This window comes from Microplitis mediator, chromosome 8, assembly GCF_029852145.1.
Source record: "Microplitis mediator isolate UGA2020A chromosome 8, iyMicMedi2.1, whole genome shotgun sequence".
Classification (NCBI taxonomy): domain Eukaryota; kingdom Metazoa; phylum Arthropoda; class Insecta; order Hymenoptera; family Braconidae; genus Microplitis; species Microplitis mediator.
The window spans coordinates 5,451,475-5,478,633 of NC_079976.1; the positions used below are offsets into that span (position 1 = coordinate 5,451,475).

Below are 27,159 nucleotides of genomic sequence, written 5' to 3' on the forward strand. Positions count from 1 at the left end.
CTGTCCATATGCTGAGCTGCATTGTCTATATGTTATATTACTTCTGAAAAATAACGGGGGAACTATATCCGCCCTACCAATGGAATTATAGTTGTATATTTCCATTTGTATTATATCTACGTATATATATGTATATATATATGAGTGGGTGTATACTATACACTATGAAAATATATATGTTCAGCAAGAGCTTAATAGCTTTGAGCCAGACTTGGTACTTCCACGTATTGATTTTACCCCCACTATCAGTAGGTCTTGATTATACTGCTGTCGTAAACGCAGCTGTCAGAAGTGGGGATTTAGTGGAACCACTAACTGACGAAAGTTTCAGGAATTACTATGCAGTGGGATAATTCAGCACGGGAAGTGAAACGAATGTACAATGTCTGTCGGTCTGTCGTTTGCTGCTGGTTTATTCCACCCCCTCCCCTTTTTTTATTTTCAATAGTTTAGCTACCGAGCGCACGTCACTCAATACAAATACAACTTATTCCTGAAAACTTTTGTTCGAGTCACTGTATTCTATTACTTATTATTTAAGAAGCAGTACTCAAAACTAATATCTATTGGCATGTAGAGATAAAGGCAATTGTGGCCATTATAGTGTTATCTTTGCTGATAAAACATAATTATTTCCCTGTCATTATTTTATCATCATTTTTTACATTGACGTAATATCGATTTATAATTTTTTTTTTCCACTAGATACTTTTTTTTATTTACGATAATGTAAGATTTATTAGAAGCCATAAAAAATGCAATAAACGCACGGAAAATTGTGTAGTGAAATCTAAGGTATTAAAATGCTTATCCTCAAATAGAACGGACCTTGTCATTAATTTTCTACTGCTTTTAATACTGACACGAATTTATAGACGCTCGTAATTTAAATTTAATGACTATTGCTGGCTCCTATTTCTCCCAAGTTACGTAACGATTTTAGTTGAACGTCACGGGGCAGATTATCTGAGAGGATCTGGCAACAGTGCAGGAATTAGCTGCAGCTGAGCCCTGCCCTGCTGCTTTTTGACTTTGACTACACGCTACACACTACACATATTGACAGACATAACTGTCTTCTGTCTCCTGACTGCCGTTACTATTGCATCGCATTAAATGATAATTTATTCATGCTAAAGATATACTTTTTTTATTGCAACTGTTAGGCTGGGCCGTGAATGAATTTTTGAATTTTAGATTTACATTAATTTGTTAATTGATTATTGGAGAGATTTTCTTAACTTATGGAAAAATGCATAAACTTTCAGAAGGTTTTCATTATTTGTCCCATAAATATTTGAAACGTAATTAGAAATCTAAAATCCGAAAATTAATGCTGTCGGCCCTTAATCGCTTAGGAAAATTCTTGGATACTTGAATTCTCATGTATTAATTAGTGTGGAAAATTTAATAATAAAAGGCATTGTTAATTTCTATTACATCGTTCATAGTAAAAATAAAATACGGATAGAAATAAAATTCTTGAGTGAAAGTAAAGATTCTTGATTCAAGAAATTTTTTTTGAAAACCTTAATTTGCTTGGATGAAGTAGAAATTTCCTCTGACCTACACGAATTTTCTGTAACCAAGACAAAATTTCTTGGCTCAAGAAAATCTTGACTTGGTTACCGAAAACATTTGTCTTCCAAAATATTTTCTTGAGTCAAGATAACTTTTTTCTGTGCAGTATTAATTTTATTCTTACTTGTAATTATTACCTTAGATTAATTATACAGAAATAAAGAATTTCTTGGCGCAAGAAATATTTTTCATTACGAATTGAAGACAGAAATTTTCTTGAGATAAGTAAAAATTTTTTGAGACCAGAAATACTCTTTTTCTGTGTAGGACTAGAAAAAATTTCTTGACTTAAGAAACTTTTGCTTGCCCCAAGAAAATTTCTGTTTCTATTTCATAGTGAAAAAAAATTCTTGGGACAAGTAAAAAATTTTCTTGGGTCAAGTAAAAATTTTCTGTGCTAAAAAATTATTTTTTTCGTTTAGGATTAGAAAAAATTTCTTGGCTCAAGGAAACAAAAATTTTCTCGGGGTAAGAAAAAACTTCTTGACTCAAGAAATTTTTTGTTTTCAATTAATAATGAAAAAAATTTCTAGGGACAAGTAAAAATTTTTAACTGTCAAAAAATCAATTTTTTCTGTGTATGTACTGATATTGTTTCAGCAGATAAGATTTAAAAAAGTCAATATACTCTAGATAAAAAATTAATAACAAACAAAGCTATAAATATTTATTTATATGGATCATAAATTGAATTGACTTCAACTTCTGGGTCTTTATATTATCGTCTGTGCTAAAGTATAGTTATAAGTTATATGTTATACTATACGTAGTTATAAAGTAACCTGGCTCGAGTTATGCTGACCTTACCAGACTCGGGTTGTTGCTAGGCAACGGGTCGTGCTGACTGAACTCGATCAGATGCGACGTTGCCAGTGTAATCATGCTACGTAGCTTGAACAAAATCAGCAGCTCAAGGTCTTTTTGTTTGCTGCGCTTGATGAATCATAATTGTAGCTGCTGTATAAATATATTACTGAATGTTCCAGCGTTTTTCTTTTTTAATCAGCTACAGGCAATTAAAAATAAATAAACTGGTACAATATTTGATAACGCGTTATCGGAACTATTAAAAAGATAAGCTTTACAATAAACGATAACTTTGCGTACATTTTTTTTTAAATTATCGACACAGTAGTGGTATCAAGTAATTTAAAATATTAAGTATCGATACATTTTGTAATTATTTTAAAAACTCGATTATTGTAACTGCTTATGACGTCTGTTAAATTATGCTGTATGGAAAATTTCTGAACATACAATTATCGAACACAGTAATAACTTATAATTGTCCTCAATCCAACTTTTTTTTTAATACTTAAAGTTTTAAAAAATTTTCAGAATGATTTCCTAATATTGACATTTAGTTTTAAATCGCACGTAGTTCGGATGTTATCAATGTCAATAAAAGATTAGATTACGAAAAATAAGTTTTTTTTTCGAATAAGTTTCTGTAGTTAGAAAGTTTTTTTAGCAAAAAGAAAAAATAAGGTCTAAATAATAAATGTCTGCTGGAGGGGAACGAAACATTTTTATCGTAAAAAAAATCTTACCCATAATGCCTCAGACCTCTGTAAAAATTTTCGAAGATAATGGTCTGTTGCTGGGATTACTACTATTAAAGTCCTTGGGTGTAGTTCGTGCAGCTGTCCACCCTAAGTTATATTAATGGTTTTTTTTTTGAAGTAGTTTTTTTTTACGGTCGTGAAGCAACCTAACAATATTTTCTGCTGGTTCAAGTCCCTCATTATATACTTTTACTGAGCCTTAAAAGTCTTCATAAAGTTTCTGATTACACTCAGGGTAATTTTAATATAACGAACAGCGATAAAGATAATGATAACAAATAAAAAAAAATAAAAAAAGTTATGAATATGTATTTTAAAATAATAATATTATTAACTTAGCCATTAACCCTATCTTGAATATTGACCTTGTTTCTCTTCTTTACTCTTTTTAATTTATTTACGATGAAATTCATCGATTAGCTTCAATTTTATTGTCGAGATTTTTATTGACTTCAATATATATAGAAATTCAAGAGCTTTTACACGGAAAAAAAAGAATTTCTTGGCGCAAAAAATTTTTACTTACCCCAAGAAATTTTCTGCATTATAAATTGATAAAAAAAATTTTCTTGAGGCGAGAAGAAAATTTCTTATGTCAAGAAATAATTTTTTTTTCTGTGTATGAGTATTATTTTGTATTAGAAAATATTGAGCGGCTCAAAAATTATTTTTGACAGATGGGCACTAAGTGCACACTAAAAAAAATTTTGTAAAAATTAACACAGAACTGTGTCAGAACAACATTTTACACAAATTTTGTGATGTTTTAACATATTATTCATTTGTGTAAAAAGATTAATACTAAAAAATTCTAACATTCTCTGTTACACAGTAAAAAACGAATCGTCTAAGTGTAAAATCAGCCTATGTTTAAATTCTGTATGTTAAATTTTTAACACTTTTGTGTGTCAATTTAACGCACAGTATTTATCTTGTTTGAACTGTCGCAATCGATTGTTTTTTCAACGTAAAAAATATTATTTTATTCGAAAGTAACACATTTTATATGTTACTGTTAAATCAACACACAAAATATGTTAAAAATAATGTCGACCATCACAAAAGAATTCTTGGAAAATTTTTACTTTTAACATATGCGTATGTAACTGTTTTTAATACTCACAACATGTTAAAATAACATAAATAAATGTAAAACGTTTGTTTTACATGCACACGATAAAATTTTATACATTCAAATGTTATCTGTATCACGTAAAGTGTTGATTTAACATTTTTATTTGTGTTATTTTTAAAATTTATGTATTTATAAGCTGAACAAGTGAATACGGTAAATTTAACACATTCTTTTTGTTTAAGTTAACTGGGGTTATCAAATATTTTTGGCTGAGTTTTTTTCACAAACAAAATCTCTAAATACAAAATACAGACTGTACATCGATACACTACTGTCTAATCAAGCGAAGTGCGATTCAATTATTTGATAATGATCGTTTGTTTATGAAGAGAAAAACTTGGCCAAAGTTTCCATTTACTGCACAAGTGCAACAAAGATAGTACCGTTCGTGGACTTGAGTGTAACAGAGAGATAAGTGCGAACCCCTGTTAATGAATTAACACGCGCTCTGTGTTAAAGTTACATTTCAAAAGTGTTAACATCTGTTTGGATAGTAACTGAGTAAATGTTACTTCTGTTTCAATTAACATTTTTTGTGTTAAAAATGAACTGATCAAACAACAAAATCAGTTTGTTAAATTAACACACAAAAATGTTAAATACTTAACACAGACTTTTTTCTTTATACAAATACAAAAAAATTTTGTACTCTGTATAATGTTTTTTTACTTTTTCTAAATAATATGTAATATATTATTAAAGAAAATAATAAAAGTTTGTGTATATTCTGACTCGTCACGTTACGAGCATTTTTCAACTCTCATTTTCGAACTCGATGGGGTTCATGAGTTAAAATAGAAACAGCTGATGAGGTTTTATGGGATAGACGAGGGTTATGTGAAATTACAATAATGGAAAATTTTATACTTTCAATTTTAAAAAATAATATGGAATGGAATTTTTTTTTATCTATTTATAGGCATGCACATTAATATGTATGTATATCAGTATGTATATATGTAAATATGTGCATGTATATACTAAGATAAAATTTATATATCTAAGTATGCACAGCTCTGTATGAAAATGTTTTCAGCTCTACAATTTCTGTGAACAAAAGATTTAAATAAATTTATAATTTCCTACTGTGAAAATTTCAAATTTCCTGCTGTGAAAATTAAAAATTTTCAGCGAAACGAGACATTGTTGGTTTCGTTCCAAAGAATGTCTGTGTGCAAATATAATTTTTTACACGATATATTTTCTATAAATCGGTGGTTATTTTCCAATTATTTGAAAATAATTTAACAAATATCTATTCGCTTTTTAATCAAATTATCAACTCATAAACTGATGCGCTGAGAAAAATAGCTTGCGAATTCAAGGAAACGCATTTACTTGATTAACATTCCCTTGAATTAAATGTACATTAAATATATATCTAAGTAATTTGAGTAAATCTCAAATTATTTATTTGATTCAATAAAGTATTTTATCGCCACTATATATAACTAGAATAATAACATTTTTATTTGCACTGTAATTTTTTTTTCTCAGTGTGGTCTGATCGATTTCAGAGGTTAATTAATCCTCAGTCTTGATTAACTCTGATGATTACCGCGAAACTCATTAAAATTGGTTGATTCGTTTAGAAAATGTACGACAGAAAATTACCCGATTTTATCTGAACAAATCAATGATTCAAATACTCATCACGATAATTGAAAATATATTAAGCTGAGACTGAAATCTCATTAATTTTTTAGATTAATAAAAAACTAGTTTACTAGAAACTTATGAAATTTTTTCAGATTACTCGAAAACTATCACATATTGATCGATCGCAAAAACTAATTAAGTTCTAATCTTGATAAACCTATTTAGTGCAACAATAACCAATAATTTGGTAACTTTGTTCAACATTTGTTTCCAAACAAGCTTTTTCCAATTCTATTGTTTAAAAAAAAAAAAATATATGTGTTTGCAAAGTCCTGAAACAATTTTCGAACATTTTTAAGCTTCAAGAACTCGTAGACTGTGAAAACTTTCTGGTTCAACAGCTCGAGGGTTGTATATTTTGGTCATTAACGCTTCCATACCTTTTAGAGATAATTAAGTTCTAGAATCGATATACGAACTTTACCAAATTAATGATTATTGAAAATATAACTTTGAAATTTTTTAATTTCAAGTGTAAACTGAACGAAAAAATAACTTTTGTAAGAACAATATTTTCTTGAGTAGTAAAATAATGAAAATTACAATATCAATTTCATATCTAAGTTGAATAATATTTTTCTTGATAGAAGAAAGTCAAAATTTACTTGAGCTGAACTCAAATTTCTTCGATCAAGAAAAGGATTTTGAATAAAATCGTCAAATTTTCGCACTAAAAATCTATTAAATTGAAAATTTCTAATGGCATAATATCTTATAAGAAATAAAATATTTTGAAAAATGATTTTTTTTTCAGTTGATATTTTTATAATACGCGTAATTTAGATGACTTCTAAACTTAATTTCGTAGTTGGAAAATATTCTCTGAAGTACTAATTTTCAATAGCTACTCAAATTAATGATATATACACGCTAGGGTGAAGTAAAGTTTACATCGCGCCCTCAGAAAATAATGACGTTCGTAGAAGGTGCGTGCAAAAATAAATAATAAACTAGAATTTATAAATAATAACACGTTACATTAGTTGAAAAACTTGATTAAAATTTTTTTAAATACTTCAATCAATAGTTTTTCATTAATGGATTTCTATTTATTTTAATAAATTCACTGTAAATCGAAGTGTTTAAATTTTAAACACCTAAGTGTTTTGTTGCCATTTAAATACATTGTAGTCACTTTCTACACACTTGCAAACGTTTAGAAAGTGACTACAATGTATTTAAATGGCAATTAAATACTCAGGTGTTTAAAATTAAAACACACTAAGAGAACAATTTATTTGAGCCAAATAAATAGATTTGATTATTTCATTCAAATATATATTTGTTTATAGTTAAAAAATCTTAGTTGATATTTTGTTCGTTTTTTTATAGTGGAACCTAAATATGCAAACCTTCGCAATAAATCAATTTATAGATAAATTGAGAAAAACATAGATAGCCTGAACCGGGAATCGAACCCAGAACATGTCGGTATCACGCCGAGTGCTCTACCAGTTAAGCTATCCGGCACTATACTATATTCCGTTCAATTTGATCTATAACTTATTGAGCCACACCGTCCATCGTACGGTAATACATTAATTTTATATAGTGGAACCTAAACATGCAAACCTTCTCAATAAGACAATTTATAGATAAATTGAGAAAAATATAGATGGCCAAACTATAAACAAATCATTTTTTCATTCAAATGAGCCATACCCTTGTCTCAAATAAACACTAATTGGGTCCATTCAAAAATGGGATTTATTCGCCTGAAACAAATCTTATTTGGCTCAAATAAATTGTTTTCTCAGTGTGAACTTCGATTTACAGTGTTGCTAGATAGAAATTTGCGTAATTATCAAAACAGTTAGAATTCGCAATTAAGGGTAAAATAAAATAAACATAAGTTCTTAAAAAAAATAAGTGTTTTTAGTAATAAAATAGTAACAACAAATTAACTTCATTTCTCATTATAACAAACCTTAACAATAATTAACATAAATATAATTTTCATAATTCAGTATCCTCAGTTTTGTTCCGTGCTGCTGATTCATCGTTTTCATCATGTTCCGACAAATTAGTATCATTATCATTAATATCATCACCATCCGATTTAATGATAAATTCTTGTATATCAGTAACAAGCGAATTTATATTTACAAATTCTTTGGCTCTTTTCGGGTAGCCCTTATTCAGCCATTGCAGAACATCATCTTCAGATTTCAAATTCGGTTGACGCGATTCTAATATAAAACTAGAACTCTGTTGTGGATTTTTCGACTGATTTCTTCTTACTTTCATCGCGCTTTTAGTAAGCAATATCAAGTTATTAAAATCAACACCCTGCGATTTACGTTTGTAATCATGATGATACAGTTCTGGTGGCTGTTGATAAACCGGAATTGCGGATGGGCCACTAAATTGGTTTGATGATGATACCGGTACTATTTTTTCATTGAATTGAATTGGTCGGTGGTGGTTAATTGGACAGATTGATTGTAGTGACGTAATACTTTGATGCGGTACTATTGAACAACAAACAGGAATTTGAATTTGTAAGGGAGGAGCTATTCGTGGAATCCATTGGTGAGGTGACCTGATCAGCGGGGTCATAATAGGCGGCGTTACTAGTTGAATACCCGGATTCTATAATTGAAATGGTCGGTTTTGATTTAGATTTATATATATTTTATTATTAGCTTTATTGGCTTCACTAAACCGCGAATATAAATAACTTAATAATATTGCGTATGATAATATACTATAATTACTTGAAATATTGCGTTGAAGTTTGACAGCTGCGGTCTGCTAACGGGAAATAATTTATCATGATAATAATTTCTCTCAGCGGACGATGATGACAATGGAATATAATGGATCGGAACTGATGACTCATAGCGTATATCTAATCGTGTTGGCCCTACGACCATTTCTTTAGGAAAAAATTCCGGTACTTCTGGGCTCAGTAAAGGCAATGATGATTTCTGAAATACTTTATAATCTTTTTCTGCATATCGATTTTTCGATATTATTTCAGAAGATAATGAACAAGTTGAAGGATACTGTAAAAAGTTACTACACGATTCGTCATCGTTTACACAACGTTCACTTGGCAACCGTTTATGATCATTATCATGCAGCTGCTGATGCTGATTAGCACGTGAACAATCGTTTCCTTGTGTTACTTGTTCATGATTAGACGCTATTTGCACTATTGTCTTTGTTGGCTTCCACAGACTTTTAACATTGTCATTCGCAATACGCATTTGTAACTCTAACTCGGCAGCATTTTCAATAGTATAAAGTAATGGACAGCATTTATCATAATAGTAATCGTCATTATTATTTTTTGAGAATTTTATATTATTTTCACTGTTAAAATTTATACCCTTTAACTCATATGATAAACTTTTTATGTAAGAAAAAAAATATTTTTTTTCGAAATTGCAATTATGGTCGGAATGCAAAAGTAAAATTTTATTCATTTTTGAAAAAATATTTTTCAAACTGTTTTTCGCGGTTATTTTGAATAAAAATAAATAATGCGGTCATTAGTAATAAATATTTGAAAAATTTCATGAAAAATTAATTTATAAACAAATAAACATATTTATTTTTGATAAATTTTTTTCAAAAATCTCATAAAATCTGAAAGATTCTCATACATTTTTACATAAATTTTACAAGCTCTACGAGAAGTATTTTGTGTCTTATACATATGAGACTTGATCGTTTTTTTTAACGCAGAAATCCGCTATAAAGTAAAATCTTTTCAAAAAAATTCATATTTGTATTTTTGATATCAAAAAATGAATAAGATGATACTTTTGCATAATAGTCATAATTATACCCACTCTTTTGACGTAAAATGGGTGAAAAATTTTTCGACATCATCAAGCATCCATGGTTCAGTTGGTTCACTCGTCGAATGTAAATTTTCACAATGAAATGTAGATGTTTCCTGGCTTGATTTATATAAATTCTCTCGAGCCTCATTATACTCATAGTTACCATACTGTGCGAGCAAAGAATCAGGAATAACGTCACGTACACGACGTTGTAAATTTTTATCGTGATACTTTTCGATCCACTTAAAATTCTAAAAATTATCACAAAAATATATATAACATATATTTACTTATTTAAAAATAACATCCATTATTTATTTTTATCATTAATTCCGTGTATTTGCTGTGAAAAATAATAAAAATTTATGTAGCGTTTGATATTTTAATAAATAATCTCACCTGAACCCACAAGCGTTGATTTAATTTACGATAATTGTCTTCTTTATTAAATGCCCAAGTTTTATCAGCTATTAAACAAATATTATCGTATAAATTGTTGAAAAAGTCAACGTCATATATTGATGTAATCGATGATACCATTATCCAATCATCATGCACATATATACTATTAAAAATCGATATTTTATAATAAAAAAAAATTTTTTCAATAGTATGAAATTGACTTTTTTTAAAAATTATTCAAATAAAAAACATATGAATCTACTAAATTAATACCTTCATATATATAAATTCAATTTTAAATTTTACCGCGTAAATATTGGCGGTATTTCATCGCACGACAAAGAGCCGGCTACTATTTTTTACAGAACAATTTTTATTAAATTATTGATAATTTTTTGCTTACAATTGACGTTAACTTTTTTCTCTTTTTTTTTTAATCCACAAACGTGATGAAATGCAATAAAATAATATGTCATTTTGAAATTTAAAATAAAGACAAAAGAATATTTTATAGGCAAATTAAATTTTTTATTTTATTTTACACATAATTTTTTATCTAATGTAAAATAAAAGCTTATCAACAAATTTTTATTTCGCAGTAAAATTAACTTGTATTCAAAATTTAAAAAGTTTTATGTGATCATAATTTTTTTTTTTATCATTGACATTTTTACAATAAAATGAATATTTCAATTTTAAATACAATATTTAAATTAATTTTAATACTTAAATTAACTTGTGCTGATGAAAATCTAAACAATCACGAGTGTCCTTGTGGAAAAAATTTAAATCGCCCGGCTAATTGTGATAGTAATGATAATGAGTATTGTTCTAGTAAATTAAATAATTTAGAGGTCGATAATTATGATGATGATGATAAAGATAATTATTTATCAATGGCGCAAAAATTTGTGCCAAATGAAATGGTGAAAATAAAAAGTGGAATTTATTTAATCGGTACCGATAAGCCGGTGTTTGTTAAAGACGGCGAAGGTCCTAAAAGGCCGGTTGATTTAAACAGTTTTTATATTGATAAATATGAGGTAAGTAATAAAAATTTTGAAATTTTCGTCAACGCCACTGGCTACAAAACAGAAGCTGAAAAATTTGGTAACTCGTTTGTCTTTGATGGATTGATAAGTGAGGAAACCAAGTCGAAAATAAACCAGGCTGTTGCTCAAGCACCTTGGTGGCTTCCTGTTAATAAGGCAACATGGAGAACTCCTGAAGGACCTGATTCTAATATAACATGTGATTTTAATTCGCTTCGATTTATAATTGTTCATTTATTTTATTGATACTTATTGTATTTATTTTTTTTTAGACAGAATGGATCATCCAGTGATACATGTATCATGGAATGATGCTGTTGCATACTGCAATTGGTTGGGAAAAAGATTACCCACTGAAGCAGAATGGGAGGTAACATGCAAAGGTGGTCTTGATGACAGATTATATCCTTGGGGTAATAAATTAACTCCAAATAATAAGCATAGGTAATTTTTATTTATTTTTTACGCTCGCACTAAAAAAAAAAACTTTTCCCGATGAATACTTCATTTAAAAAAATATTTACTCGGTACTATACAAAATAATATTCTTGATCATAGTAAATATATACTTTCGATTAATATTTTCTTGACTTAAGAATTTCTATACTTATTTTAAGAAAATACATTTGGAGTAAATTATTACTAAGATTAAACAAATATTTACTCGGTACTGTACAAGCATTTATATACTGGAAAAAAGTTTTATTTTGCTCAGTGTATAAGATTTTCTAAGCAGGATTTTTCACCAAAGAGTACTCGAAATATTTTAATGAGTTCCCTGATTAAAAGAAACGATTTAAAACGACTAGAAACAATTCAATGTTATTGAATAGGTTGTAGGGGTCCGAAGTCGACCCTAATTTAGGCCCGACTTTGGACACTAAAGAGGTAAAAATGGAAATTTGTACCACTTTGGGGTCCAAAGTCAGACCTAATCCCTGTTTAGAAAATCTCATAGAATCCAATAGATTCTTACAAATTCCCATAGAGATTTTATAAGAATGAATGAGTTCTATGAGAAGTGCTATAGTTAAGTATAGTGTCTTATACATACAGCTATAAGAATCTACGGATTTTTTTAAGCAGGGATTTAACATGAGAATAGAATCTACTTTAATCCCCAAAGTCCGAAATAAGAACCGCCTTAGGAGGCTCAATTTTGGCTTTAAATTTCGGCTCGGGAAACGATTCAATTTTACTACTGTATTATACATTCAACATTGAGTGAATCGTTTTGTTTAACCAGGGCTAATCCGTCATTATTTTTTATGTAGAATAAATATTTGGCAAGGTGATTTCCCATATAAAAACACTGGGGAAGATGGATACATAGGTACAGCTCCTGTTACTGAATATCCACCAAATGGATATGGTGTTTATAATATTGCTGGTAATGTGTGGGAATGGACGTCTGATTGGTGGTCTATAAATCATTCAAAAGATAAGCTTACTAATCCTGTATGTTTATAAAATATCTATAATTGATTTATATATATTTATATGACTATTGTTTATGAGTAAGAATATAATTTGTAGACTGGACCAGCCACTGGAAGTGACAAAGTAAAAAAAGGTGGATCGTATCTTTGTCATGAAAATTATTGCTTCAGATACAGATGTATGGCTCGTCATCAGAATACACCAGACACATCTGCTGGAAATCTGGGATTTAGATGTGCTGCTGATGATAATTAGTCAGTAGCTAATGGTACTATTAATTGGTGATCAATCGGGAATGTATGGATTCAATAAAAAACTATTTTACACTAATTACTATTTTTCTTTGTTCGATAAATTTTTTGACTTAAATACTGATAAAGATTTTTATTAATTGACGTTAATTAAATAAGCTATTAAAACTTAATCAATTAATTTCGAATGTTGAAAAAAATTGTTTACGATTTTTAAGACTGTCGAAGCTTAATGAGATGATAAATTTTAATTACATTTTTGCGTTTAATAATTTTAAGTAAGTCGACATAAATTACAATTTTGAAAAATACTTTTTTGTATTTTTGAAACAGATTTTAGCTATGAGTTGATAATTTTCGAAACAAAAAAAATTCCAGAGTAAAAGAAATTTTGAATATGAGTATTTTACAAGCACGTTTTTGAAATTGAAAAAAAAAAGACTCAAATTAATCGTGAACAATTTTTGACTTATCCAAATTTTGGAAAAACGAGGTTTGGTTTGAAAATTTTCCTGAAGTTAGTAGACAATAAAAAATTTTGAAATTTTTATTAGAACAAATCAACTACAAAAAAAAAAAAAAAATAGAAAATATGCACAGGTAGAAAATTAAAAAATCTATGGGTGCAATTTTGTAAATAATTTTTTTTTAATAATCTATCGTTTTGAAAAAAATCAAAAAGTTATTTGACATCGGCTGCAGGATCATAAGATTTTTTAGTTTTTAAAATTTTTTTAAATTCCAAAAATAATCAACTGTTCTGAGGTCTCAAATTTGGAAGTTCCCTATCATCAATATTTTTGAAACGAACTTTTTTTACCCAGGAAGTGTCGGTAAAAGTACCAAAACATATCCAAACAAAAACTGTCAAAGAAACGACATCTTGGAGTGATTCCCAGAACTCGATAGCAAAAACAAGATGTCCGTTCCCTATCGTCGAACTATGGAACTAAAATCATATGTTTGTTCCATATGTTACGTTAACAAACGTGTCAATAAGATTTACAAAACACAGACCCAACTCCCACAATCCACGATTTCAATAAACGACAAACGAGCGATGGCCACGCACACATGCCGGTTTAACTCATGGTGATGAATCCGCCTGTCATACTCAAACCAAAGTATACCTTCGCCAATAATAGTGTCGTTATTCTATTTAACTAGTTATAGTTAGTTAAGTTGGTTTAAAAAATAACTTAAAAATGACGGCAAACACTCACAACAATACAAAATTAATAATATGCGCGCTCGGGATATTTGTTTGTTATTTTTACTTTGCGATGCTGCAAGAAAAAATAACACGTGGTGTTTATGGGGATGATAATAAAAATGAAAAATTTACGTACATGTTTGCATTGGTATTTTTTCAATGTATTGTTAACTATTTATTTGCTAAAGTACTATTACTGACAGTAATGAAAGAAAATGATGACAGTACAAAAACAATTTATTACGCTACCTCAGCTTTGACATATTTATTAGGAATGGTATCAAGTAATATGGCATTAAGATTTGTCAGCTATCCTACACAGGTTGTTGGTAAAGCTGGCAAACCGATACCTGTTATGCTATTAGGAGTATTATTAGGAAAAAAGGTAATTTTTTTATGATACTGAATTTGGCTGACGTCTACTAACTTTTAAATTCTCAAAAAATGAGAAATTATAAAAAAAAAAAAAATATTTTAAATAATTGCGCTTATAGATTTTTTAATTTCCTACATGTGCATTTTTTTAGTTTTTTTTTTTATTTATAATTAATTAGTTAAAAAAAAAATTCAAAAATTATTAATTGTCTGCCAACTTCAGAATCATAATTTTTCTTTATTTATTTGATACTGAAGTCAACTGACGTCTAATAATTGGGAGTGTGAATGTACTTAACAATTGTCAATTTTAAAAATTTTTTAAATTGAAATCGAATCAAATTTTAAAAATGCGCATTTATAGAATTTGAAAATCGGCATGTGGATTTTTTTTGTTTCTGTATTTTTAAATTTTTAATGCGTTTATTTGTCTCATTTGCTACATTCACACTCAATAATTTTTTGATTTTTTTAAAAATGATAAATTACTTTTTAAAAATTCCACCTGTAGGGTTTTTTATTTTCTACATGTGCATATTTTTAGTTCTTTTTATGATCCTGGTTAAATGACGTCTAATAATTTTTGGATTTTTTTCAAAATGGTAAATTATAAAAAAAAAAAAATTAAAAAAATTGCACTTATAGTTTTTAAAATTTTCTATACTACATGTGCATATTTTCAGTTTTTTTTTTTGTAATTAATTTGTTGAATGAAAAATCTGGAAATTGTTAATTGTCTATTAATTTCAGGATCATAAAAAAATGAGCGTAAATTTGGCTGACAATTGAGATTTTTGAATAAATAAATAAAATGTAAGAAAAATAAAAATTAAAAAATGCGTACTTAGATATTTTAAAAATTTGTACGCGCCTTTTTTTTAATTCCATTATTTTAATTAATTAATTATGCCAGTAAATTAAGCGGACATCTGAGAATTTTTAAAACTTTGAAATAATAATATTAAAATATTTATAAAATAAAAATAAAAAAATGCATGTTTAGACAATTCAAAATTCAGTACATGCATTTTCTTAAATTTTATTACTTTAATTATTTAATTTTTTTTTTTTGTAATTAAAAAATTGTCGTATGTCTGTTACATTTACACTCATTTATTAATTTATTTAAAATTTATAAATTTTTTCACATCTGCTAATTCACACTCATATAAAAAAAAAATATGCACGTGTAGAAAATCAAAAGAACTATAAGTGCAATTTTTTTCTTTATCATTTTTAAAAATCTAAAAATTATTAGACGCCTACCAACTTCAGGATCATTTATTAATTTACTATCAATTTATGACTTCTAATATTAATAATTTATTTTGCAGACGTATTCAATGAAAAAATATTTATTTACATTCATGATCGTCGCTGGAGTTGTACTATTTATGTTCAAAGACGGCAAAGCATCAGCAGCAAAACAAGCTGAGCAGACTGGGTTTGGTGAAATACTCATTATCTTATCATTAACGATGGACGGTCTAACGAGCGCAGTACAAGAACGTATGCGAGCTGAACATAAATCATCCTCTGGACACATGATGCTGAACATGAATTTCTGGTCTATGGTATTCAGTGGGCTCGTTATTGCGATAAGTGGAGAATTATTTGAATTTGTTAAATTTATTCAACGGCATCCAAACTCTCTTGTACATATTATGTCATTTTCAATTGCTGGTGCATTAGGACAGTTCTTTATCTTCCGTACAGTATCGGAATTTGGTCCGTTGCCATGTTCGATTATTACGACAACAAGGAAATTTTTTACCGTTCTAGGTTCTGTGTTGCTATTTGGTAATAGTTTGTTACCTAGACAATGGCTGGGAACATTCATTGTCTTTTCCGGTTTATTTTTAGATGCCGTTTATGGGAGAAATAAGAATATTAAAAAAGATATTAGTAAATAAATTTTGTAATTAGCTAATTTTTATTTTTAAATATTTTATTAATTTGATAATTTAAAAATTTATGAGAATTTACTTATTTATGGTCATAAAAAATGGTCGTCATTTTTTATTTTCAAGACACACTTGAAATAGTGCCTGTATTTTATGATACTGAAGTTAACCGAAGTCTAATAATTTTTTGATTTCATTTTTGAATGATAAATTATAAAAAAAAAATATTTGAAAAAATTACACCTTCAGTTTTTTAAATTTTCTACATGTGCATATTTTTAGTTTTTTTTTTTTTTGTGACATTTGTTGAAATAAAAATCCGAAAATTGTTAATTGTCTGTTAGTTTCAGGATCATTGACAATTTCATTTATTTATTTCTTTAAATATTTTTGAAAATTATAAATTATTTTAGACGAACTGAGTTACAGGTGACAATAATGTATTGATAGTTATACCCAAAAATAAGAGTAGAAAAATTTTTTTTCTGATAAATTTGGCACCAGAAGTGTGAGAATTCAAAAATTCAAATTTTACTCATTTTTAATTTTTTAAAATTTTATTCGCTCTTATAATTTCTGGAATAGGTACCGAGTACCCAAAGGGCATACCAATATTTATATGTCCTCATGGATTCCTGAGATTTTTTTTTTTAGTTTTAGCTGCTTGATTAAGAAAACAAATTTCACATAATTAAGAAAATTTATTTTATGGTTCAGTAAATTAGCGCAGAAAAACAAAACATTTTTTATGACCGAAGACAATTGCAATAGAAGTGCATAATTAATATAATTTTTTATACAAAAAAGCCTAATGCTCGATTCAATCGATTAGTTAAATATATGGAATTGTATAGATTTTTGTGATGAAAAGATGAAAATATTTTCAAGCTGAAAATAAGGGCACAATTGATTATTTTCTAGTGCTTCCATTATATTTTTTTTTTAATTTTTAATGCTCGACTTACGTTTAATTGATTTGTACTATGTATTGTTTAAGAATTAAAATCAAATTTTAAAAGTATTCAATATTCAAATAAATATTCAACGAATTTCTGAGTTAAAGACTAAAAAAATTTTTTTACAAATAAAATTTTTAATCTTTATTTTTTTTCTTCCAATGGTGTAATAAAAATTTATACAAAAAATGAAGTTATTTACAATTAATTATTATTTATTAAATAAACACATGCTACCGATTCATTTCGAGAGAGTGGTGATATTTTAGCCAATTTTTTTTGTCTGAGATTTTTTGACCGTTCCCGGGTAAAAATATTTCAAGCCAAAATATTAATAAAATTTTTTCTCAGCCGAAAAGTGGCCGGAAAAAGAGCTAGGTAATGAATATGAGGCTGACAATTAGTTAGGCCGAAAAATGGCCGATAATTAGGCCTAAAAAACTAAAAATAGGCTGACTCAATTTATCTGCCAATTTTCGGCCTGTATATTGATAATAATAAAATTTCGGCGTGTTTTCGGTCTCTTTCAATAAAATTTATCAGTTTCAGTGAAATTTCGGTCAATTTTCGGTCTGATTATAAAGAGTTATAAAATTTTGGTTTGTTTTCGGTCAAATTTTTACCTATTTCAATAAAATTCTACAGTTTCAGCGAGATTTCAGTCTGTTCATTATGAACAATAAAATTTTGGGAGTGTTTTCGGTCTCTTTCAATAAAATTTTACAGTTTCAGTGAGATTTCGCTCAATTTTCGGCCTGTTTATTAAGAATAATAAAATTTCCGCGTGTTTTCGGTCAAATTTCGTCTTATTTCAATAAAATTCTACAGTTTTAGCGAGATTTCAGTCTGTTTCTTAGAAATAATAAAATTTTGGGCGTGTTTTCGGTCTCTTTTAATAAAATATTTGCAGTTTCAGTGAGATTTCGGTCATTTTTCGGCTTGTATATTAAAGAATAACAAAATTTCGGCGTGTTTTCAGTCTCTCTCAATAATATTCTACAGTATCATCGAAATTTCGATCAATTTTCGGTATGTTTATTAAGAATGATGAAATTTCAGTGTGTTTTCGATCTCTTCCAATAAAATTCTACAGTATCATCGAAATTTCGATCAATTTTCGGTATGTTTATTAAGAATGATGAAATTTCAGTGTGTTTTCGATCTCTTCCAATAAAATTCTACAGTTTCATCGAAATTTCGCTCAAATTTAGGCCTCTTTGAATAAAATTCTATGGTTTCGACGTCATTTCGGCCGAATTTATCCTTTTCGGCCTTTTTCCGGTGTATTTTCGGCCAATTATTTTTACCCGGACTTGACCAATGAAATAAACAGACTCACTACTCATTTATCCTTTTGATTTATAAAATAAATTCAAAGACTAAAGACAATAAAAAATGATAAAACAAAAGTTTATTTCGAAGCATATCAATAAACTTATCAAAGTTTACAATACTACTAGAATTTTTAAACTTTTGATGTAAACAATCCAATTGTTTCTTTTACTATCTCTAATATTTATTTTTCTATCATCGTACATTTCTTACTCTAAATAAATAAAATTGTTGACGGATCACTCTAATTTTCACGGATAGCAGAATAGCATAAATGTAATACCCTTGAATTTTTGGTAATTTTTTCTTTAAATTGATAAATTTTTGTATTCAAATACTCAAAATTTTGATGCTTAGGAATGCTACCATAAATTTATCAATGGACAAATAATCTTTAGTTGAATTCTGTTAAATGTTTCATATAAAAATATTTCACGGGGCAAACACTTGAAACGTATCGTAGTTTTATGAATTTTTATCTCAGTAAATAAATACGGTATTCCCAAAAAATTTTATTAATATCTTAAGTATACAAAAACAATATTTTTTTTCTTATTATCAAATATAAAAATAAAGATATCAATTTTACGCAATAAAAACAACGATTACAGGAAGTCATTTTATCGTTATTTTAAGAAATATTCTAGATCTACGGAGATATATTCGTACCTTCCATTAAAATTCACGGTTATCTAATTTTGTAGTAATGAGATTTATGTAGATTTGAAATAAGAAGTTAATTATCAAACATCAAGTGCAAAATTTCATTACAAATTGCTAAGATTTATAAGAATATCGTCTTGATAAGATTTTACGATAACGAGTATTTCATTTGAGTCCCGAAATCTCTATAAAGAGAACGAAAAAAGAAATTGAATTTTTTGCAGTGAGCTTTTATCAAATTGGTCTACAGCTTAAAGAAAAAAAATGATTAAGAGTTTAATTAATAGAGGTGCAGTTTTAAAATTTTTAAATGATAAATATTCATTAACTTTTAAACTGATTTTGATAATCTTTGAATTCGCTGAAAGTATTCTTTCAGAGAATAAACATGAGTCGAATTTTATTTCGATCTGATAAGATTTACAAAAGTTATCACAGTAACCAAGCGTGATATATTAATATATAGATGCAAAAAAAAGCAGTGAAAAAATTACTGTTTTTAGTGCAAAAACAGGACCTTCGTATAAAAAACTTCGAGTATTTTAGTTTGAAACTGCAGTAATTGAGACTACGTCTTGTAATAAAGAAATTACAATTATTGATACCAAATTGTACAGTTTCTACTCTCTAAAAATGAAACAGTGTAATTCACTTAAAATTAGTAAATATTCACTGGGAACTATAAGTATACCACTGGTTGAATTAGTGGTATACTTATAGCTGTAGAAATAGTGACTATCCACTGATTTGCGAGAATTTCACTAATTCATTTTTAGAGAATAATGTATTTTGAACAATGAAATTGTAGTAATTGCTACGTCTTGTAATTTTTATAGTTTCAAAGTAGAGGAACTTCGCTGATATTTGAAACTGTAATTTTTCCACTATTATTTTTTCCACCAATGGTATTTTTGGAACCTACCGACGAAATTCAAAATTACAGAAAAATTTTAATACACTAAAAACAAATTTTTTCTGCAAACTGAATTTAGTCTTCTCTTTAAAGCCGCTATTGGCTCAATTTCGAATTTTGAGACAAAAACGTCTCTTTTCAACGAATTGTCGGTAGTTCTCAGCCCGTATTTTTTTTTCTCCCTATAAAATTGCGTTAAGAGGCTGACAAAAATTAGATTTCTATCTAAAATCTTGAAATAATTAGAGAGCTAATTGTCATAATTTCCATAGAAAAATTTTTATTTGTTATCAAATCACGACTTTTTTTTCCATCGTGCCTCATTTTTCATAATTTCGTAAAGCTATTCATTTTTTTAGTAATTAATTTTCTATAACTTTTTTTTTATCATTAACTTAAAAACAAAATTCATAAAATAGACGATACATTTTCTGTTGCCCCCTAAAACGTTAAACAAACAAAATAATTTGCATTATTATACAATAGCATTCGTAATCTTCAAGTGTTATCGTACATTTTTTTTTTTTTACCTAGAACTGATAAATGTGTAATAATCAGAGTTGTTCAAATTTAATATGCACAACAGTGAAAATAAATTTTATTAAAAAAAAATGTTGCAATAATTTTTTTTTTCCGAACATTAACAATTAATTATAAATTTAAATAAAAAATTTTTAAGCTACATCATAAACTTGAAATTTAACAACAATGTTTATCTGCACCACTTAAACTTTATTTAAGTGATAATATATATATATATATATAAATATATGTATATATGTACATACATATTTCTGTAAAAGTTGACTGGTCGTATATATTTCTTCAAGTAATATAATAACTAAGTGATACAACGATAATACGTGTATCCATAAAGTTAAGTAGGAGGGATCGTAATCAGTTAATTTAACGATACGACTAGGATAGGGCCGCTTTCGATGAAACAGTTTAATTTCTTGTCTTTCGGAGGTCTCACTTAATTTTTTATTGTCTCTTATCATTAAATTACTAATTATCGATAGTCGTACATAAGTACTATCAAACTTCAAACTTAAAAAAAAAAATAGATAAAATATAAATATTTCTATAGTTTGATAAATTACTATTTTTATTATGGGTATTGGAGTCTATCAATTACTCGGTCTTGTGATTATTTTATCTCTTGGTTTTAAGGTCGTCGACTGTGAAGATCAAGGTAAGATTTAGATAAAAATCGGTATTTATAAAACTATTCAAATAATTAATAACATGATTTGCCAGGGGATAAATTACTTGGTATTAATTCGACAGAAGGAATAATTGAAAGTAATTGTTCTGAAAATTCAGCAAAAGATTTCCCAGAGGATTTATTTACGAAAGATCAGTTACGCAAAGGTGCCGCTTTGTTGCATACATTTTTTGGTTTTTATTGTTTTCTACTGACTGCTTACGTATGCAATGATTATTTACTACCGGCATTGGATATTATTTGCGCTGATTTGAATATAACCGCCGATGTTGCGGGTGCGACATTTTTGGCAACAGCGAGTTGTTTTCCCGAATTATTTGTTAATGTTGTGGGTACATTTTTAACAGAATCTGATCTTGGAGTTGGTACTGTTGTAGGTGGTGCTGTTTTTAATACATTTGCGACACCAGCTTTTGGTGCTTTATCTGCTGCTCAGGTAATTTTAATTATAGAAAAATTATTGATACTGAAATTACCCGGCGTATAATAATTTTTTGATTTTAAATTTAAACGATTAATTATAAAGAAAAAAATATTTTTAAAAATTGCACTTGTAGTTTTTTAAATTTTCTACATGTGCATATTTTTATTTTATTTTTTTTTAATTAAATTGTTGAAAAAAAATTAGAAAATTATTAATTGGCTGCTAACTTTAGGGCCATATTTTTATTTATATTTTAAATATTTATTTTTATTTCTATTATTTATGGGCAGTAATTTTTTTTTTTTTAAATGCATTTGTGATATTATTTTATGACACTTAACAAGCTTATCTAAGTAGGTATGCTTGAGTTGAGAAAGAAGAAAAAGAGGTCAATAACATTCACTATATTTTTTAAATAATATTAATATTTTATTATTTAACAGGGAATACAATTAGATGGATGGATTTTATCACGTGACTGTATTATTTATATTATATCTGTTAGTGTATTAGTTATTGTTATGTGGGATTCACGTGTCACTTGGTACGAAGCTATGATTTTAATGATATTATTCACGGCATATTTCGCTTTATTGTTTCTCAATAAATTTCTTATTAAATTTACCAAGTATATAAAAACTTTGTTCAATAAAAAATCAACGCTTGTTGTTAAAACTGGTAAGTTTTTTTTTATCGTTTATAGAAACTTGTTATTTCAAAACGTCAATTTTTTTTAAGTATTTCATTGTCATTTGAGTCTAAGGTGTAATCTGGCTTTTAAATAGCTAGACATCATTTTCAAAACGTCATTTTTTTGCCGCCCAGAAAGTAACTCTACTTTGGTACTAAAAATCCTCAATGAGAACTATGAGGTCTAAATGCGAATAATTTATCGATTTTAAATTATAATTAAGACCTCAAAATCCTCAATGAATGAAAAGTTATACTTCGGATTTTGAAAAATTTTATATTGAAAAGGGAGGGAAGAGAACTTTTGAGGTTCAAATGCGGATAAAATTATTTCCTTCATGTTTTGAGTATTTTGAGGCTCTAATCCAGATTATGTTTCTCCAGTTTAGTCCTCAAAGTGGTAAAATTGGTCGTATCTACTACTCTGAGGACTAAACTAGGATAACTTTCTGTACTGTTGTCAATCTTAAAATTCTAAATTGATCCTCAAAAACCTCATCGAGAACTTTGAGACTTAAATCCAAATTTGTTTTTTGACTCGGGATTGTAGTAGTACTTGGCGAAGAAACTTGTGAGTCAATTTAAATTTAACATAGAGAGAAAATTACCCTCGTTATTTAGATAGAAAACAACTTTTTTTTTACCCTAGGGAATTTTACTGACATTTATAGCCCTGAAAAAATATAATTTTATATAAAAGTTGCGTGGACTTGGAAACTTTTGAAATAACAGGCCGACTATTATAATTCGTAATAACAAATTAAAACTAATTACAGAATCTAAAATCAATCAAGACATGTTAATAGGATCTTACAAACCATTCGTACACGGAGAAATGAAATTCGAGTACAGAAAAAGTGTACAGTGTAATAAAAAAAAGGAAGTAGAAAATGGAATTTGTAAGATGGAAATAAATGAAAAATTTGAAGAATATATTGAGCCAGGTATGTATTAATATATATATATGGGTCATTCCACCAAATAAAATTATTTTTACGGGGCGACCCTCGTCGATTTGGTTCAAATTTTGTGGAGTCGTTATGTATATTAAAAAAAAAATTCTCCGAAAATTTGAGCCTTTTATATGCAGCTGTTTCAAAGTTATGATTTTTTGAATTTTTTAAAAATATTTATTTTCAACTTTTTCATTAATTTTTTTGAAGGAAAAATTTTTTTTTTAAAAATGAGCACATAACAGTTTTTCGTAGGAAAAATTCTCAGCTTTCCAATAAAAATATCTGTTTTTCATTTTATGTTACAAAAGACCTTTTAAAATTCGATTAAAGACGAAAAAACGATTTTTATGACTGTGCGGCGCTTGATACATCTAATTTGATATTTTTTTCTGAAAGCTGAGACTTTTTTCCACAAAATATGTGATTTTCACGATGTGCATATTTTTTGTTTGAACAAAATCAATAATTATTTAAATACAAGTCATTGATTTTATAGTTTTAACAAACTGTAATAGTTCATTGTGTGGCCAGAGATGAAACAAAACGATGTCAGAAGAAAGTAAAGTAGGCTGCCCGAGCCGTAGGCAAAAGCTGACAATAACTGCAATCCGAAGTCGTGTTTCATCTAGTGTTACACACTATTTTTTTCATGATTACCTGCATTGAAAATTATTATCAGTGTCAGCAGCCAGTTAGAATCAAGTTATATTAAACCCAATGGTGCGATCAACCATTAGTGTACGCCTAACTTATGCTTTGCAATTTATAGTTAAACAGAAACCATAAATACTATTTATTATGCACACAAATTTTTATAAAACTTGATTACAAAGTCAGAACTGTCATTAACGCAGATGACATCAATAGTCTGAAATCACTATTGAATAAAACACAAGAATCAAAGTTCAAATTACTAATTCCTAGACTTGAACCATTGACGCTGGTATCATGAAAAATAGTTTTATAATTTTTGTTTTTAGAGCTTTACTGCAGATACATACCTGAAAACATATCCTCACACCGCAAAATTTATACATCCGGGCTATTTAAAATTTTACCAGCGTTGATTTCACTGTTATAACCATCCCTTATTAAAAGAAACGACTTAAAACGATTGGAAAAAAAATTTTAAATACTTTTTAAGGCTTTTGAATACTTTGAATACTTTTGAATCACCCTTTTTATGGGCATTTAACATTACAAACCGTTTCCAATCGTTTGGTTTATTCAGGGAATGATGACTTTTTTTTAGAAAATAAATGTTTTAGACGTACAATACCTTGAGTCATAAACGGTGAAAGAAACACAAGCAGTGCACCCTATCTCACTTATTGTTGATAGCTTAGGATATATATGTGGTAAAAATGTATCAACATCCTCAAAAAAAATAAGAATTAACGTTTCTTAATCATAGAGAGTTTATATTTTATTTAATTTAATTCAAACAAAAAATATGCACATCGTGAAAATCACATATTTTGTGGGAAAAAGTCTCAGCTTTCAGAAAAAAATATCAAATTAGATGTATCAAGCGCCGCACAGTCATAAAAATCGTTTTTTCGTCTTTAATCGAATTTTAAAAGGTCTTTTGTAACATAAAATGAAAAACAGATATTTTTATTGGAAAGCTGAGAATTTTTCCTACGAAAAACTGTTATGTGCTCATTTTTAAAAAAAAAATTTTTCCTTCAAAAAAATTAATGAAAAAGTTAAAAATAAATATTTTTAAAAAATTCAAAAAATCATAACTTTGAAACAGCTGCATATAAAAGGCTCAAATTTTCGGAGAATTTTTTTTTTAATATACATAACGACTCCACAAAATTTGAACCAAATCGACGAGGGTCGCCCCGTAAAAATAATTTTATTTGGTGGAATGACCCATATATATATATATATATATATATATATATATATATATATATATATATATATATATATCATATATAAAAATAGTATTAAAGTAATGATATCCTCTATTTCAAGATACGCCATTTGTACGGCCGACCGGAAATTTTTTAAAAAAATTTTGGTACTTATTTACGTGGCCATTAAGATTGATTTTATTTTTAACGATACCTGACACTCGTTATAAAAAATTTAAAAATTGGTATCCAATAACTTTTATAATGTGCGTTATTTGGATAGCTATTTCGTCTTATTTAGTAAGTTGGATGATGACCGTAGTTGGTGATACTCTCGGTATATCTGATTCTATAATGGGATTAACTTTTTTATCCGCTGGCGGAAATATGCCTGAACTTGTATCTATTATGATTCTTTCACGACAAGGTAAGTAATTGAAAACTTTTTATTAAACTTAGAAACAAGATAAGGTAGAGGGGGTGAGGCAAAATGGAGTACTTGAGGAAATTTGAACTTTTTGAGGACTCAAATACGTGAATTCTTTTTTTTTTTTTTTAATGATATTCAAGATGAATAGGAAAAATTTTTAGCTACCGTTAAATTTATAAGAATCATATAAATTTGATTAAAGTAAATTTTCTTATAAAAAGACCGAGTACCCGATCAGGGAACTAGTACTCGACTCCATGTATTTGTATATATATATGTAGTAAAATTTAGTAAATATATATATCAGTGATCAGGTACTGGATCTCTGACCTTAAGTAATTTTTTTATATTTTCAATTTTGGACTAATGATCGGTAGTTTACGCCCTTAGTGTGAAAAAAGATAAATTTTATTATAAAATTGACTGATGGTTGACACAAATGAAACGGAGTTATATCAAAGTTACAATAAGTCCTTGCAAAAAAGGCCAAATTCTCTACAAATTGAATAGCAATTCCGAAATTTAATTGGTAGCACTTAAAATTTTTATTTGTAAACAAAAAATTTTTGTCATTTAAAAAAAAAAAAGAAGAAATATTTTGAAAAGATCTCTTTGACGACCTTGCACATTGACCTTGACTATAAACCATAATTTCGATAACTTTTTATCATTAAAAAACTGAAATAAATATTTGGTAAAATAATTGTTTAAATATTGTAGGAAACGGAGATATGGCTATGAGTAATACACTTGGAGCAAATACACTTGATATTTTATTGTGTTTGGGCTTACCATGGATGATCAAAACTCTTATGACAAGAAGTGATGTTGTCATTGAGTCTGGTGCCATAGTATACAGTGTTATGTCTATCGTTGTTTGTGTTATGGGATTTTTTGGTGTCACTGCGTTTTATAAGTATCAATTAAATCGTAAAGTCGGTATCGCTTGTCTTATTATGTATATATTTTTTTTAACATTTGCTATCATGATGGAGTCCAATATTATGTTTTCAGTTAACTTACGGAGTATATTCTGTGATGACGGATAATAAATATATATTATTTCAGTGAGTTTGTAATAAATTTAAAATAAGTGCTGGCACTTATTAATTATAAAAAAAAATTAATCGAAAAATTCACTGATATTTTTTAGTAAAAATTTTACTATTTATTTCAATAGACAAAATCATTACTGAAGTATTAGTCAATTTAAAATTTTTAAAGTAAAAATTTATGAAGCAGGTCTTTGAACTAATTCATTAATTTTAATTTTATTTTTTAGAAGTCACTAGAAAATCAATAAATTCAAAATTTTTTTTAATTATTTATGT

General features: G+C 27.7%; 4 protein-coding genes across 5 annotated transcripts; 3 read left to right on the plus strand and 1 right to left on the minus strand.

Annotated features, from left to right (window-relative positions):
* Nucleotides 1-7,793: 7,793 nt before the first annotated feature.
* Nucleotides 7,794-10,528, minus strand: LOC130673384 (uncharacterized). 2 transcript variants are annotated; one of them, XM_057478373.1, is made up of 5 exons: nucleotides 10,410-10,528; nucleotides 10,134-10,299; nucleotides 9,741-9,985; nucleotides 8,658-9,294; nucleotides 7,794-8,532 (listed from the first exon to the last, which is right to left on the minus strand). In XM_057478373.1, the coding sequence occupies exons 2-5, from the start codon at nucleotides 10,272-10,274 to the stop codon at nucleotides 7,897-7,899; spliced, it is 1,659 nt and encodes a 552-aa protein (XP_057334356.1). In that variant the 5' UTR covers nucleotides 10,275-10,299; nucleotides 10,410-10,528; the 3' UTR covers nucleotides 7,794-7,896. The 2 variants fall into 2 exon arrangements, with proteins under 2 accessions (XP_057334356.1, XP_057334357.1); XM_057478374.1 differs by having other exon boundaries at nucleotides 7,796-8,532; nucleotides 8,658-9,258; nucleotides 10,134-10,522.
* A 60-nt stretch (nucleotides 10,529-10,588) lies between these two features.
* Nucleotides 10,589-12,958, plus strand: LOC130673385 (formylglycine-generating enzyme). The gene is made up of 4 exons (XM_057478375.1): nucleotides 10,589-11,387; nucleotides 11,461-11,632; nucleotides 12,463-12,646; nucleotides 12,725-12,958. The coding sequence occupies exons 1-4, from the start codon at nucleotides 10,817-10,819 to the stop codon at nucleotides 12,881-12,883; spliced, it is 1,086 nt and encodes a 361-aa protein (XP_057334358.1). The 5' UTR covers nucleotides 10,589-10,816; the 3' UTR covers nucleotides 12,884-12,958.
* Nucleotides 12,959-13,854: 896 nt separating this feature from the next.
* LOC130672717 (solute carrier family 35 member B1 homolog) lies at nucleotides 13,855-16,548 on the plus strand. Its single transcript, XM_057477418.1, has 2 exons — nucleotides 13,855-14,477; nucleotides 15,802-16,548. The coding sequence occupies exons 1-2, from the start codon at nucleotides 14,085-14,087 to the stop codon at nucleotides 16,378-16,380; spliced, it is 972 nt and encodes a 323-aa protein (XP_057333401.1). The 5' UTR covers nucleotides 13,855-14,084; the 3' UTR covers nucleotides 16,381-16,548.
* Nucleotides 16,549-20,963: 4,415 nt separating this feature from the next.
* On the plus strand, nucleotides 20,964-27,159 carry LOC130672716 (sodium/potassium/calcium exchanger 3-like). Its single transcript, XM_057477417.1, has 6 exons — nucleotides 20,964-21,430; nucleotides 21,496-21,899; nucleotides 22,331-22,565; nucleotides 23,354-23,521; nucleotides 25,520-25,825; nucleotides 26,549-27,159. Exons 1-6 carry the CDS (start codon nucleotides 21,349-21,351, stop codon nucleotides 26,875-26,877), a joined length of 1,524 nt encoding a protein of 507 aa, XP_057333400.1. The 5' UTR covers nucleotides 20,964-21,348; the 3' UTR covers nucleotides 26,878-27,159.